At 32.4% G+C, this 17,589-nt stretch overlaps 1 protein-coding gene across 1 annotated transcript; it reads left to right on the top strand.

The window, feature by feature from the left end:
- The first annotated feature begins 8,449 nt into the window (after positions 1 to 8,449).
- Positions 8,450 to 10,079, top strand: LOC127734756 (uncharacterized). The gene has a single exon (XM_052244768.1). The coding sequence runs from the start codon at positions 8,849 to 8,851 to the stop codon at positions 9,965 to 9,967; it is 1,119 nt and encodes a 372-aa protein (XP_052100728.1). The 5' UTR covers positions 8,450 to 8,848; the 3' UTR covers positions 9,968 to 10,079.
- The last annotated feature ends 7,510 nt before the right edge of the window (positions 10,080 to 17,589 follow it).

Genomic DNA, 17,589 nt, shown 5'->3' with positions numbered 1-17,589 from the left:
ATAGATTACAAAAACTGTAAAACTAATTGTATTTCAGAATAAAATCTTTTAAAATAAAAAAAAAAAAAATGAAATTATAGTTCCTTAAAAGTACAAGATCTTTTTTTTAAAGAAAATTTGACTTCCATTGGATTAGAAAACATAAATGATTAATATATTATTATTGTTCACTGAGGCCAGTCAGACCCTATGTCAAAATTTGATGATTGTGATTTATCACGGTTGGCTTACACAACAAAATGTTTCCAATGTATACACCAATTTTGCTTAAGCCTTAACACAAATTATATTATGATATAACAACAAACAAACATGGTCACCACAGCTAAAAATAGAACATAGGAAAAAATATCTAAAAAATTAAAGCAGTTAAAGCAAAACTGACGGGGTAAAAATGATCAGCAGGTCAAGATCTATAAGAGGAAATTTTCAGATGTATCGGACAACCCAATTTGGAGTTGTTGCCCCTGAAATAATAATTTTTATAAAATTCCTCAGTTTTTGGTTGTTATCTTGAAAACTTTTGTAGATAAAGAAAAAGTTCAAAAAAGCAAAAATATTCAGCAAAGTAAGACCTAAAAATAAGTCAACATGACCAAAAATGTCAATTGATTCCTTATCGGAGTTATTGCCCTTCAAAGATGTTGTTTACCAATTTTAAAATTTTTTGCAGAAACTATGATAGACAGAAACTTCTCATCGCAAAAATGTTCAGCAAAGTAAGACCTACAAATAAGTCAGTATAACCGAAAATGTCAATTGATTCATTATAGGAATAATTGCCATTAAAAGATGATTTTTACCAGTAAATTTTGAGGTATTCACTATCTTATTATAGCACAATACCATATACTATAAATAATCAGCTTATTTTAGACCAGGAATACTGCTTAAGTAGGCCATCATTAATCATCTGCAATAGCCAAATAGTAACCAGAAGCTTTATTAACCACTTAGTGTGATATCAACCTATATTTTGGAATCTCGTAAATATTATACTGGTATCCAGCTTTGGTAGATCAACTAACTTTTGGCCTTGACTGCTGTCCCCAGTTTTACAGAGCAGTCATAAATTTGACCTGACTCATGATCATGACCACAGTTTTACAGAGCAATAATAAACTTTACCTGACTCAAAATCATGACCACAGTTTTACAGAGCAATAATAAACTTTACTTGACTCATGGCCATAGTTTTATAGAGCAATCATAAACAGTCTAATGTTTGCAGACTTAAAATAATTTTTATACGACCGCAGTAATTTTTGCGGTCGTATATTGGTATGACGTTGGCGTCGTCGGCGTCATCCGAAGACACATTGGTTTTCACACAATAACCTATTATGTGTCAAATATTTAATTACAATCCAAATTCAGACCTGTATCAAGCGCGAATATTGTGTCCATTTTTGCCCCAACTGTTCAGGGTTGGACCTCTGCGGTCGTATCCAGCTGCGCTCAGCGAAGCATTTTATTAAAAATTCAAATAGAAACTTGGGAGGAGTGTCTAATCAGCAGAGCCCTCCTTCCTGCCATTTTCAGTCTCAGTCTTCCTCTCATGAAATATGACTTTGAAGTTTCTATGTTGTAATATATCTAGTAAGAGAATAAATGTTAATGTAGTACATAATTACAAAAAAACTCAGTGTCCCCACATACTGAGAGGAATAATCTCTTCAAATGATTATCATTGATACAATTAGTGATTGAAAGTCATATTCCTGACTTGTAATAGGCTCTTTGCAAATAAAAGCAGTTGTTTGAACTAGATTTGACAGTAAATTAATTGCTTATATAAACCAATTTGTCCAGTTTGTATTTTCTAGTTCCCCTCTTTTCTACTATATATATTGGTACATAGAGAGATCTGATTTTAATCGATTGAAAATATATAGAAGTATAATTCATTACCATTTTTTTTTTATTTGTAATGCTTATCTATTTAATTTACACACACATGCATGCATGAATTATGCATGTGCACACACAAACACACACTGGTTGAAAGGCTAAACTTAATTTTACACATTGAAATGAATGCTTTTATTGATTTTTAATACACATTCAGTATTGACAAATCAATTGCATTGTCATATTTAGGTTGTTTGAATACTGATTTAACTTTGCTTTATTAATTGCATTATGGAAGTACATTTTGTAATCTAGTAAAGCTTTATTTTTATTTTATCTGATTTATTGTAAAATTTATATGTTATGTATTTTAATAAAAATATATGTTTTTATTATTTTGTCATGGGAAGATATGTTTGTAAAATTAAACTCCTGACAACAGTTTTACAGGGCAATCAAAATCTTAATTTGACTCATGGCCACAGTTTAATAGAGCAATCATACGATTTACTTTACTCATGGCTACAGTTTTACATAGCAATCATAAGATTTATTTGACTCATGGTCACAGTTTTACAGAGCAATCATAAACTTTACTTGACTGATTGCCACAGTTTTACAGAGCAATCATTAGCTAAGCTTGACTTATGGCGACATTTTTACAGAGCAATCATTAGCTTTACTTGACTCATGCCACAGTTTTGCAAGGAAATCGTCAAAGCTTTATTTGACTCCTGGCCACAATTTTACAGAGCAATCATAAGCTTTGACTCCTGGCCACAGTTTTACAGAGCAGTCATAAACTTTACTTGACTCATTGTCACAGTTCTACAGAGCAATCATTAACTTTACTTGACTGATTGCCACAGTTTTACAGAGCAATCATTAGCTTTACTTGACTCATGGCGACATTTTTACAGAGCAATCATTAGCTTTACTTGACTCCTGACCACAGTTTTACAGAGCAATCATAAGAGTTACTTGACTCATGGTCACAGTTTTACAGAGCAATCATTAACTTTACTTGACTGATTGCCACAATTTTACAGAGCAATCATAAGCTTTACTAGACTCCTGACCACAGTTTTACAGAGCAATCATAAACTTTACTTGACTCATTGTGACAGTTTTACAGAGTAATCATAAACTTCACTTGACTCATGGCGACAGTTTTACAGAGCAATCATTAGCTAAACTTGACTCAAGGCAACAATTTTACAGAACAATCATTAGCTTTACTTGACTCATGGCCACAGTTTTACAGAGCAATCATTAGCTAAACTTGACTTGTAGCCAGTTTTACAGACCAATCATAAGCTTTACTAGACTCCTAACCACAGTTGACTGAGAAATCACCAGATTAACAGGCTCAAGACCTAGATATCATTCGAATAAAAATCAAATGAGAAGACCAAAGCCATGTGCATTATAGGTTCTTTCCATGCTGCAAGCTTCCTCATCACTTTACACTCCTGCTTTGTTAATAAGTGTGTTTTGGTTTACTTACTCTTAGTCATATAGTCGTTTTTTAGTAGGCTCAGTCCAACAGTGTAAATAGTCTTTCATACTTCTTTTAATGGTCTACATATAATGCACATCAATAAGTCACACCGTCGTATATCAGTATTTTACATGGTTAAATGGTCCAACAGTACGTGACATGTTGATTTTTCCTAATTCTTATAATCGGATCTTATCTTTAAAATTTCATAGTTGGTCCCTTATCGCATGGCAACTCTTATTTATCAGTGAGAATTGATATATACATTCATTGATTATTTATTTTCATGAATCAATGATATGAAAATTGACAGATATCTATAACCTGTGGTTATGGCCTCGTACATTGATAGATAATTTGATTAATAAGCACGAAAAACTCTTGTGTTTTTGTGTTTATCTTTAGTACTCTTAAATCGGTACTCCGTGTTTTTGTATTTCGTGTTTTTATGCTTCGTTCCGATCTGATGTTTCAAATCCTTTCCAACTGATTTTTGTCGCAGAAAGCTCGACATAGGGATAGTGATCCGGCGGCGGCGGCGGCGGCGTTAGCTAACTTCTTAAAAGCTTTATATTTTAGAAGCAAGAAGACCTGGATGCTTCATACTTTGTATATAGATGCCTTATGTTACGAAGTTTCCGTCTGTCATATGTCCATTGTCCTTGACCTCATTTTCATGGTTCGGTGACTACTTGAAAAACACTGTTTTGTAATGTTAATTTCTTTCTTATTATGAGTAATAGGATAACTATATTTAGTATGTGCGTACCTTGCAAGGTCCTCATGCCCGTCAGACAATTTTCGCTTGACCTCGACCTCATTTCATGGATCAGTGAACAAGGTTAAGTTTTCGTGGTCAAGTCCATATATCAGATACTATAAGCAGTAGGTCTACTATATTTGGTATATGGAATGATTGTAAGGTGTACATGTCCAACTGGTAGGTGTCATCTGACCTTCACCTCATTTTCATGGTTCAGTGGTCAAAGTTAAGTTTTTGAGTTTTGGTCTTTTTTTCTAATACTATATGCAATAGGTCAACTATAAATGGTTATGGAAATATTTTATGATGTACATGTCAGTCTCACAGGTTTTATTTGACCTTGACCTCATTTTCACGGTTCATTTCTCAGTGTTAAGTTTTTGTGTTTTGGTCTGTTTTTCTTCGACTATAAGCAATAGATCAACTATATTTGATGTATGGAAGGATTGTAAGGTGTATATGTCTGTCTGTTAGGTATCAACTGACCTTGGCCTCATTTTCATGGTTCATTGGTCAATGTTAAGTTTTCATGGTTAAGTTTGTTTCTTATATATAAGCAATAGGTCAACTATATTTAATGCCTAAATTGATTGTAAGGTGTACATGTCTGTCTGGCATGGTTCATCTGACCTTGACCTCATTTCCATGGTTCATTGGTCAATGTTAAGTTTTCTTGTTTAAGACTGTTTCTTAGAAACAATAAGCAATAGGTCAACTATGTTTGGTTTATTGAATGGTTGTAAGGTGTACATGTATTTCTCGTTTGGTTTATCTGACCTTGACCTCATTTTCTTGGATCATGTTAAGTTTATGTGTTACTTGTAGTAAAGCTTTGTATTCAGGACTATCAACATAAAATCAATGGTTAGTAAAGAAGGTGAGACATTTCAGCGTGTGCACTCTTGTTATAGTTGGTTCGTTATGTTGTACTGTAACACCACTGTTCCAGAAAAGAACATAAAAAATCATTGTGTACCTAGATCTTCATTCAAATCAAAATTGAGCCTGATATGTATTCAGGTAACAGGTACTTAAACAGATAAGCCCTCGGATTCTTATGAAATTTTGAATTCAACTAGAATTTGTGGAAATGCATTTTAATATAAATTATATAATATATGTAACTTTTATACCTACCGATTTATACATCCGTCAAAATAAAGTACATGTATTTTTATTTTAAATGCCATTTATCGAAATTGTGTCTATAACAATATATATTCTTGTCAGTATTATAGAATTATAGACTGGGCGCAGTTGGATAACTGGTGAGTCGAGAAAAGTAGAAAAGTAACCCTTTAAATGATTAAGGTTAAAACATCAATAGTGTGTGTAACCACATCGATTATAAGTTATTTCGAAACCATAAATTTATTTTACATATACACATTATTTTGATTAATTGTATTAAACCATTTTATTTGAAATATACATGCAAATGCATAATGTCTCATTTTCATTATTTTTCTAGAGAATTGCATTAGAAGTTTGTCACATAGACATTTTAAAGAAGTTTCTTTTTTGCTGCATACTAATTTTTTTTAGAGAAAACACATTATAATATAACTTAAAGAAACTTCAGTTTTTTGCATACACCAAATTTCTAAGACTTCCTCATCGGCTTTAAATGATTCGATTTCGCGAAATCTAAGTATTTTCAACAACTTTCATTTTTCGAGCGTTCATTCGTCACCACGGGAAATTTTAAAGTACAAATATTGTCTCTGTGTGAATATAGTGATTTATAAGTTATGCCTGTTCGGGTTAAAACATGAAAGGAAAACGTTTTCACAAACTGAAATGATTATCCGCTTTCACATTTTGATTTTTTAAAACAATTTTTATAGATAAGATTAGGTCGTCTCTATAAGTGCATATGCATTTGCGGTTTTCTCGATTATTTTGCAATAAATGTTTGTATCAAAATAATGTCCGTATGAATTATTTAGAGGTGTTTTAACCTCTACTGCATATCAATCTTGTTTACAAGCGTTTTCCTGTGTTATGCTCTAACCTTAATTTATGTTTCTACTTGTTGTATATAACAACATTTTAAACTATTTTTACATATAACCTACTGTTCTATATTTAGAGGAGGAGAACAATATTTTTTTTTACATTATATTATAACTCAATCTTTTATTTAGTACAATTTCATGTACCGGGACGTTTTCCTGCGAAATTCTACTGTGTAACGTTCATGCGAAGAACGTGTCAATATATTCTGGGATCCTGACACAATATTCTCAATACCGTAAGCGGACTTCCGGTTCGAATATATTTGAATTGCAAAATCGAAAATATTTCATCAGGATTCCAGGTTAGTGTCAATATTGAAGAGTCCGATTTGCAAGGTGCATTTTTTTTCAGAAATTTTACCTCTGGTCACGGACCTAATTCGTTTTTCCCTGTATACCCGAAAAAAAGAGGGAAAGGCGCCGCAAAACGCTGTCGAAACGGCATCACTCCACATAATCTAGTTTTTTGTGTGTATATGAATAAAAGGGGATGTGGGTCATACGTCCATGCATGAGACAGCACACAACCACACAAATAACCAACAAGACATCTAGAGAGCAACATGAAGTCTTCAACAAAAGACATGTGTGTCGATACAATATGTCACGCTCAAAATCGTCCCGAGTCCCTAAAATTTGTCAATAAATTAAGCAGAAAAATTCAGTAAAGATCAAAGACCCAATTCTACAAATAACGTAAAACATTAAACTATGACCTACGTATACAACGCATACTCGAATGATATACAAAAGAAGTTAGTGAACTCCACTAAATTTTGTACACTCCAAAGGATGTTCGCTGCTCTTTTTTTTTACTTTTTATCAGATATTCTGATTCCTCTGGATTTTCGATTTAGTGCCATTAAAAACTTTGCCCTCTAACCCCTATACCTTTCTTTTCATAATTATAACACATATATATAGTTAAACAAGCTATTTTTCAAAAATCTTATAAAATCTGTTATTTTTTTCATAGTTTTGAAAGAAAAAAAGGTACCAATGTTAAATGTATGACGAGTATAGAGAGATTCATTTTCGGCCAAATTTAAATGGCTTTTATCTAACAAATAAGGCGGTGGTTTCTTGGTAGCGTGTTCGCCTCGAGTGCGGGAGGTCGTGGGTTCTAACCCCGGCCGGGTCAAACCAAAGACTTTAAAATTGGTATTTGCTGCTTCTCCGCTAAGCATGCAGCATTAAGGAGTTAGAGCAAAGACTGGTCGGCTCGGAGTCAGAATAATGTGTCCGGATATGGTGACATGTCTTCCTGCGGACTGTTACCTTCAATCGTAACTACTCGGCCATTCTCGCTATGCAATACAATAATTTCTTCGTGCAACCAGAAAGGCCGAGTAGTTCCGATTGCTGTTACCTTGTGAACTAGCACGTTAAAAATCCGGCTGATCCGGACGGTGTCGGTCTAGTACAAAGCACGGTTAATATTCATATTACATTAACACGTTCTCGTCCTGAATATGCATATTAATTTGCTGCTGGACGTAAAGCAGCCGCCATCCATGATCATCATCATCATAAACAAGGACACGGACCTTTCATTTTGTTCTGTTATTTATATTCTATCAATCTATAACAGTCTTTTAAAAGCTTGTCATTTTTTAAACAGAGTATAGCGAACATCCTTATTTTTTTATGTGCACTCTATTTATATTTACAACGTTAAAACTTTTATTCATATTTACAGCCATATTTGACTTCTCGTGAACAAATTATATATCGGGAAGTATCTGGGGAAATATAAAAGTTCAAACACTATATAGGATTGATTTGAGTGAGATTTCAAATTTACGCACCTCTTATCCTGTGATAATAAGAGTACAAAATAAGAATTAAGATACAAGTTGAAAATGTCACGAGTTAAGTGGGAATAAAGAAAAAAGTAGTTAAGACTTGGTTAGAGAGTTTTTTTAATTTTGAAGTTGGAATGTTGTTGTTATAAAAGTGTCAGAATGACTGATTTAATATTCCCTTCCCCTTTTTTATACTTTAATCCTTTTAATACCAATAAATTTACGTTGAAATGTGTAATGGTATAAATTCTATTGAACTTTGTTTACAATCATATTAAGCAATGGTAAAACGATATGATTAATTTTATATTCAATGCCAATAGTCACTAGTAACATGTCACCTGATATAGATTATATTTGTATACATTTAAAAGTTCTGTCACTAATATGGAAATATCTTCTTTCACCAAAGGTCAAAGACCATCCTTTTAAGCCTTTCTTTCTATTTAAATTTAGATTTCTATCAATTTTGACTTGCACTTTTTAGTTGTATTGTCAATAACGTTATTTGTAGTAGTTGTTAACAATCTTGTTCATTAAACATATATTCAGTGGAATGGGAATGTGTTATAAATACTTTGACAATATATATTTTTATTACTTTGTATAAATATATTAAAGAAAGTCAACGTTTCATACTTTAATTTGTTGATAACGGATATTAAAACCAGGGATATTTATCAAATATTGTCAATATTGATTATAATTATTTTTGCGACACGGAAGATTTACAAGACCGTCGAGTGTTTGATTAATCGAAGTCTGAATAAAGAACTTTGGTCTATAGTTTCTTCTTATTCGAAAAAAAAAAGAAAAAAAAAAAGGAATTGACTGCAAAAATGTATTTTGGATTTGATGCTTGATATATATATCATTATGTGACTTTTTCTCAGTTTGTTGCAAGGATAAAATGATGGGATCGGAGAGTGTTCAAATTAATCGAACTGAACATAAGGCAACATTTCTGGAAATACAAGCGAGAAATCGGAGGCTTGCTGATATCAGAAGAGGACAAGCTTACTTTCAAAAGATCGATAGTTTAGCTGAACGACAATGGAATAAGAATACTCCACATGACAGTGCAGGCAGGCGTCAGATTGTAACTATTAGACCGCTAACTGATACACAAAATACTAAGTCACAAAACAGACAATTAATGCTCAATAATGGGTTTGAGAAAAAACGCATCCATTCTGAAAGACCAAGAGGTTCAGAACGCATAGTTGAAGAAGAGTTGTTCCTAGTCAATTCAACAACTCCACGACAGAAAGTGCCACTTGACTCCAGAAATCATTCTCCATATTTTCGTAACGGACACGCCGAAAAGATAAGTGAAAGATTGGGTATTTTTAATCAATGGGGATCTGGTGTTCATCCATTGGATGAAAAGGTTACTTTAACTAGTAACGATATGATGCCTCAATTTGAACCATTTCGCTTTCGTGACAGTGTAAAGCATGTTCATAAACCAACACCCAAGCAGTATATGCCGATGAGTCGAGTTGCCCATGAGAAAGATCGTCAAATCAAAGTGCATACAAACTTTCTGTCCAGGAACGGAATAGTTAATATAAATCCCGAACTAGAACAATGGCCGGAGATGGATGCCGAATCACGACAAAAATCTTTTATGCGTGACCCAGAACTTCTTCAAAGGGAAAAGACAACAGCTTTTATGAACAGATTGGACAAAATGATTGACCCGTTTAAGCAACAAACAGATAAAATGGAATTAACTTCAAGCAACGAAGAGTGTGAAGGGTCCCCACCACCTTCAATTTCTGACCTCACGGACGTCAATACAAGTAACAATGTGAGGTATTCTAAAGGCAGACGATCAGTTGCAGTCATACAGAAACTTCCATTGTATCCAAAATACATCACACAACCACAAAAACCTCGACGGAAAAATTTGACATTTTCTAAACTTCTTTTTGAGCTTAATAGACAGCCGATGGGAGCTAGCAGAAAGTGTAAAATATGGGTGAATAATTTAGAAAGAATTGATCCAAATACATGTAAAACTTAACCTTGTCTCTGTATAGAAGGATATGTTGGGCATGTTGATTGACTGTAATTTTAATCATGTAAAAAAAGTTTGTTTTGCTAAATAAATGCATAGACAATTTACACAATTAAAATGTCATTCTCAGTAATATGTGGAGGAATATACATTTCTGTAGCATTTCTGTTTTTAAATCAAATCTAAGATGAGTATATTACATGCACTCAAATAGAAAAATAATAAGTTGCCGATTTCAGTCGTTTCAACCTTGCAAATTATTTCAATTATACAAAACTTATCAAAGTTGAAGAGTATTTGAATGTAAGAAAAACATTTACCTCTTTTCTAGTCTTAAAATGGAAAAAACTTAAAAGTATTTATTTAAAAATTTTCCCGTATAATTGTTTTTCTAAATTAAAACCATTTGACGTGTCTTTTATTGAAATAAGGTTTGATTAAGTTCAGTTATTAGCTGTCACAAGACACGTTTTGTCATTGAAGAAGTGTAATTACAACAATGGTTCAAACAATGCCTAAAGATAAAAGAAAAGATACGCCTGTTAAAGTTATTGCCTTTCATATATTTCTTAACCATATCTATAATACTACGAACGAATTTGCCGGATTTACAGGAAAACGTGAGGATCAAACCAAAAGATTGTTCGGTTTCTCCTCGCATTATCATATTAACCATTACAAATATAATCTTTTATACAATTAATATGCACATTGAGGATTAGATTCTTCCAATTCTACAATTTAACGTCCCTAATATTCATACTTGGTATTAATCAGATGCAAATTTTAATGCGCATAGCGCATGAGTTATTTATCGGTGTTGTTCGGTTACGATTCTCAAGAGGACTTAAAATGGGATGAGATGATTAAGATATTAATTTTCTCCTAGACAACACCTATTGCCAAACTCAATAGAGATCCTTTTAAATTCCAATTAGCAAAAAATTAGTAACGCTTACCTTAAATTGATAGTTTTACTTTTAATACTAGTAATCAAGAATTATCTAACTAAATTGCAGAAATATACCACAAAGAACTTAATTTAAATAAATCTAATATGTACAGTTGGGCGCATTGCATTTGCCCCAATTTTTGAAAATGTATTATTTTGATATATGGTTTGTGGCGCAAATTAATGTTTTTTTTTGGCGCAAATGAAATGCCAATTGGCGCAAAAGCAAAGCACCGGTACAGTTATTATTACCATTTTCTCAGTGATCAGTGATCAGGATACGTATTTATGTATCGCAAAGAAACCCCTCTACTAAAATTTACGATAAAAGAAGATTTTACATTCCCTTTTTATAATTGTTAATTGCCTTTTATAAACGTGGATATTTCTTTTGCTTTAATAAAAGACTTTTTTTGAACTTCTGTCGAAGTCTTACTACAAGTTTTCACGGGTTTTACTTCACCTCAGTAAAATATCTATAAAATAGTAAATAAAGGTATGTATAAATATATAAAATGCTTCATTTTCCCGCTACATCTTCAATATTTAATCAATTAAATGATAAGAGCAAATAACTGTTCAAACTGCACCCCCTTTTCCGAACACAAAAACCCCCACCCACCACAAAAAAAACAAAAAAAACCAAACAAAATAAAAGGAAACAACAAATAAAAACAAACAAAAACAAACAAACAAAACAAACAAACAAAATAAATAAATAAATAAATAAAAAACAAATGCACCAACCCCACAAAAACTGCATAAGTGGTGCAATTTCAGTTAAAATTTAAGAATTTCATTTCTGAATGACTATAAAGATGTGGTATGTTTTAAGTTTAAGAACTTTATTTCTGAATGACTATAAAGATCTGGTACGTTTTAAGTTTAAGAATTTTATTTCTGAATGACTATAAAGATCTTGTACGTTTTAAGTTTAAGAATTTTATTTCTGAATGACTATAAAGATATGGTACGTTTTAAGTTTAAGAACTTTATTTCTGAATGACTATAAAGATATGGTACGTTTTAAGTTTAAGAACTTTATTTCTGAATGACTATAAAGATATGGTACGTTTTAAGTTTAAGAACTTTATTTCTGAATGACTATAAAGATATGGTACGTTTTAAGTTTAAGAACTTTATTTCTGAATGACTATAAAGATATGGTACGTTTTAAGTTTAAGAATTTTATTTCTGAATGACTATAAAGATCTTGTACGTTTTAAGTTTAAGAATTTTATTTCTGAATGACTATAAAGATATGGTACGTTTTAAGTTTAAGAACTTTATTTCTGAATGACTATAAAGATATGGTACGTTTTAAGTTTAAGAACTTTATTTCTGAATGACTATAAAGATCTTGTACGTTTTAAGTTTAAGAATTTTATTTCTGAATGACTATAAAGATATGGTACGTTTTAAGTTTAAGAACTTTATTTCTGAATGACTATAAAGATATGGTACGTTTTAAGTTTAAGAACTTTATTTCTGAATGACTATAAAGATATGGTACGTTTTAAGTTTAAGAACTTTATTTCTGAATAACCGTAAAGATATGGCATGTTGTAGAACATAATTGGGCGCATAATTCTTCAAATCAATTTGTATTTGCTGCATATTTCTGTGTTATATTACAGTTTTTTTTATGTCGGAAGAAAATATTTTTATTTAGTGCATTCTATATGAATGTACTTTGAAAAGTGTATGTCGTTTGCCATATTTAACAAGATGGTACGATACCTAACTGTGAAGTGAATTTGAATGTAATGTTATTTTATAACCCGATTAACTGCGGTAGGTATGCTTAACAAAAGACTGTAAAAATGTCTTACATAATATTGAAATCTTCTAGTAGCATTTTATATTATAAGCAAATATTTTGACGAATTATAAGTTTATATACATACAAGTAACACCGTTATATATCAATAATACATGGTTAAATGCCCCAACAGTACGTGCTAAGTTGATTTCCTCAAACCGTATAATTCAGGGCTTATCGTTAAAATTCATATTTGATTCGTTATTACATAGCAACTCCTTATATTTATCAGTAGGAATCAATAACATTATTTAATATTTTTTTGTTTTTATAAAACTGATTTTGAGGAAATTGTCGTAAATCTATACTTATAAGTTTTAAAGCTGCGCTTTGCAATCAGTTTGAACTATGTGTTTGGCGTCATAAATGTAAGCCTCAAATCCGTGTAAAGCCTCAAATATATGTCCTTTTCTCAAATCTGTTTCCAATCAGGGGCGTAGCTACCTTCTTAATGATGTGGAATCACAAACTAAAGGGGGAGGGGTCTGGGGGCCGCCTAAGGCCCCCAGTAGGTCCAGGGCAAAGCCCTGGTAGGGGGCCAGGGGGGCGAAGCTCCCGGAAAATCCGCATATATAGCGTTTCAAAACAATCACAACCGTTATAAAACTTGTATATTTTTTTTGTGTTTTTTTTGGTCAACCATTTGTTTAACTTCTAGTCGAATGAAGACTAAACATTGCCGTTTGCCTTTTTTGTACGCCATGAGAGCTTTTAAAATCACGGAGGTTTGTTCCATATGCTAGTATTTGTATTGACCAAAGTAGATGGATAAAAAACAAACAATAAACATAAACACAATACTATATGTGGAATTTGTTAGCATCAACATCTTTGGATACCAAATACTTGGTGGACACATTCTCCAATATTTTGCTGAACATATGTATTTTGATGTTTAAAATTTCTGTGGGTAAACTCTACAAGAGAGAGATAGGAATTTCTTATTTTACGCAGTTAGGAATTCTCGAAGTTGAAATTAAGGAACTTTTTCAGAGAGAATAGTACTTTGATCACGATCTTTTCATGATCTGCGTTTGTTAATTATCCAACTAATTAACAAATACATATGCATTCGACAAGTTGTATTGCAATATCTAGATGATAACAGTGAAGAGACGTGTATTAAAAGTTTGGTGTTTCGTTCGAACAAGAATCCGCAGTTTAGTGTCCGACTCGGACAGAAAATTCATTATAAAATTGAATGACCAAATAGTTCAGTATACAAGATGTTTTTTTGTAAAATAAATAAAAAAACGTAATACATGTACTGGAAATGTGTACTTTTTTTTATAATAATTACAGCAGTTCCTACTTCTCGTCTATTAGTTTACGGAAACTATTGATTGATTGAATGGTTATTAATGTCCAGTAGCAAATATTACATGCACACCAGGACGAGAATACGTTGACGTGATGTGAAAATGAAGTATTCGTGTTGTCAAGACCTTCATACTTGGTCAATTTCTGAACTAGTTCACAAGGTAACAGTCGTTATTCCCGGATCGATACGAGTTGAAGAGTCTTCGTTCTAGTAAGATGTGTGCTTTGGGGCGAAGCGGAAAATAATAATTTTCAAGTTTTTTTGTTAACCCTAAAGGGATTATTTGTTGTTTTTTGCACTCAAGGCTAGTATTCGTTATGGTGGTGGTACCGACAATTATGTAGCTGTTTTTCTAAACAATGTCCGTAATATAAAAAGTTCCACTATGTTTACACCAGTTGTATGTATTTATCGTACACATACATGTCTTACAGGACTAAAAATTTCGCTGCATGTGTATTCCTCTTGCTTTTATTCTTTGTGTAGTTTTTAAAATACATACATAGAAAGACCAATTCCTATAAGTTAACTTTGTCCCCCCCCCCCCTTCTCTCTCTCTCTCTCTTCTTTTTTTTTGGGTGAAAACGACGTGGATGCACGTGCTGTCATGCTTTGGGGTAGTTACGCCCCTGCCAATCGTTACGTTATTCGCAAATCTATGTCCGTTTAAAAAAGTACGGCCTCAAATCTGTCTTCCATTCTCAAGCCGGTGTATATCGTCGTTATGTCATTCGCAAATCTATGTCCGTGTAAAAAGTTTGGCCTCAAATATATGTCCTCTAACAGCCTTAACCACAATTCAATTATCTGTCCAAATGTGTCCCTAAACCTTGTGCTATAATATTTATTAAATGTCAGAAACCTGTAAGCAGACTGCCAGGAAATTAAAAATATATGTTTACCAACAAGCATGTTACCACCTTCTTCCTTTGCAGACGATTTCTTTATTAATGTGGGTTTTTCCAAAAACAGGACTTTATTACACTTCCCTTTTTATTGGTGCGTGATATAATGTATCTCTCGTCTACGATAGTCAAGTTCCTGCTCCGCCATCATTCATTTTCCGCAATAGCATCAAATATACTTGAACTGTTGTTAATTCTTACGTATTAGTTTTTTTTAAAGGACACAGATGTGAGGAAAGAAACGGGACATAGATTTGGGACGTCTATGACGCAAAATAAAAAAGGACACAGATCTGAGGAAAGGACATAGATTTGAGGCCGGACATAGATTTGAGGCCTACATATATCAGAGACATATATGCAAACTGTCTCTGCATATATAAATTCAGTATATCTGTTTTCTTTAAACGATGGCTTATTAGAAGGTTCTTCTGAATGAATTCCTCAGAGCAATTTGTATTTTGCGGAACGGAACGGAATTAATCATTTTCAAATTGTTGTAATTAGATGCAACTCCATCTGAAGTATATATATACGTGAGATGTATTTAGTTTTAGACGAACCAACGATTGTGTACTTATGCATGTGGAAGCATGAAACAAAATTAATCATTATAAAAGATCCGTGTTTTAGAAACAAGTAAATGCCACAGAAAATTTATAGAATACCTCATTACTCGTGTCATTGCATAAAACTTTAGTCAAAAATGTCCTTTTTCCGTACGATTCCGTGAAGTACCAATTCCTCAAAGCAATATGTATTTTGCGGACTGAATAACATTTGTTTAATGATTTTGTTATAAAAAATGAGTTAAAATAGTCCATCTGAAATGTGTCCTGTTGTACATTCTCGCAGAAAATGAGCTTTGTCTGGAGTGTACACGTATGGATTTGTATCTATTATGGTCTGTTTGGATTTGTGTATATATTAGAGGTTTAATGATTTGTTTTATACTTAATATTCATCTGTAATACAAAATTTGTTGACACAAATTCATTCATCTTTTTCGCATTTTTGGAATTATATTTTAAATCCCATTTTATCCGGGTTCTCGTATTATGTTCCGTCCCGATCAGGAAAATACCAATAGCCGTACATTCCACCAATGTTTCATGTGTTGACATGACATGAATTATCATTGATATTATCATGTTTATAGATAAACTGTTTATAAAACTTTAAATTGTTTAAAATACTCAAGATTTTTCTAGCCCATATTATCTTAGCTGTATTTGGCAAAACTATCGGAATGTTTGGCCCATAATGCTTTTCTGCTTTGTACTTTATTTGTCCTTTTAACTTTTTTTCATTTTAGCGTCACTAATGAGTCTTTTGTAGACGAAAAGCGCGTCTGGCTTACATAATTTTAAGCCTGATGTATTTGATGAGTTCTTTTTCGAGAGTCTTACATTCAATAAACAGTAAAATATTGAATAATATTGCTCTTATTAAAAACCATACGGTTAATTTATGCCTTTTATAGACCACCATCAATGGCAAATGATATACATGCATTTTTTTACTGAAGTAATGTCCAATTAGATAAAGGTTCTAAAGTTTATAGAAAATTGTATGACTATTGGGTATCTGAACTATGATGTTATCGAAAGTATTGGCGGGAAATACATGTGCTATTTTTGATCTGGCAAATACTGAGTAAAAAAAAAAATGCCCTTTCACCGTCACTCGAAGATATAACTCTTAAAAATAAAATACCGAATAATAAAACTGACGTAAGCGATTGCCATCATTCGATATGTTACTGCTTTTATAAAAGGTTATACACAAAATTGGATAAACAGCAAGCCACACCGTATATCAGTTTTAAAACTTTTGGTGTTCAAGAAATATATTAAAGATCTTAACAATATTACTTTTTACATTCTGATTCAAAGGAATGTATATAATATGCTGGGACTATTATCATATAATGATTTTGAAACTAAACGTTTCTGAGGGGATACATTATCATGCACCAATGAAGTACTGATATTCTAGAGAAAATAGTCAGGACCATTTGGTGGGATATAAAAAAGAAGATGTGGTATGACTGCCAATGAGACAACTCTCCTTTTTTCACGCAGAGTGAAGCATATAAATTAAAAGATATAATCCACAATGCTTTTCAATATAAAAATGGTAGCATACGTTATAAATTTATTGCTTTGAAGTACCATATGGCATATTTTGTTAATAGTGAACAAATAAGTAAAACATGCTACACAGAGGAACAAGTGATCAGTATGCTGGAGTTTCTTATTGACAACAAATGTAATGAATTTGGAGGTAGACTTTTTCAATAAATTGCCGGCATTCCTAGGGAAACGAACTGTGCGCCTCTCCTTGCCGACTTCTTCTTATTTTCATATGAGTCGGAGTTCCTTCAGACACTTATCAAAAACAAGAAGATCAAAGAAGCCAGATCATTTAATTTCACATTCAGATATATTGATGATGTTCTTTCCATTAACAATCCAAACTTTTCTGATTTGGTTCCATTAATATATCCTCCAGAACTAGAATTTTAAGAAACAACAGACACGGCTTCTTCCGCCTGCCCTCATTTTTAGACTTATACCTTGAATTTGACAGAAGAGGTCATCTCAGTACCAGAATCCATGACAAACG

Source organism: Mytilus californianus, unplaced genomic scaffold, assembly GCF_021869535.1.
Source record: "Mytilus californianus isolate M0D057914Y unplaced genomic scaffold, xbMytCali1.0.p SCAF_1, whole genome shotgun sequence".
NCBI lineage: Eukaryota > Metazoa > Mollusca > Bivalvia > Mytilida > Mytilidae > Mytilus > Mytilus californianus.
Note: the sequence above shows the minus strand (reverse complement) of the source record. Positions and strands in the feature narration are given on the sequence as shown.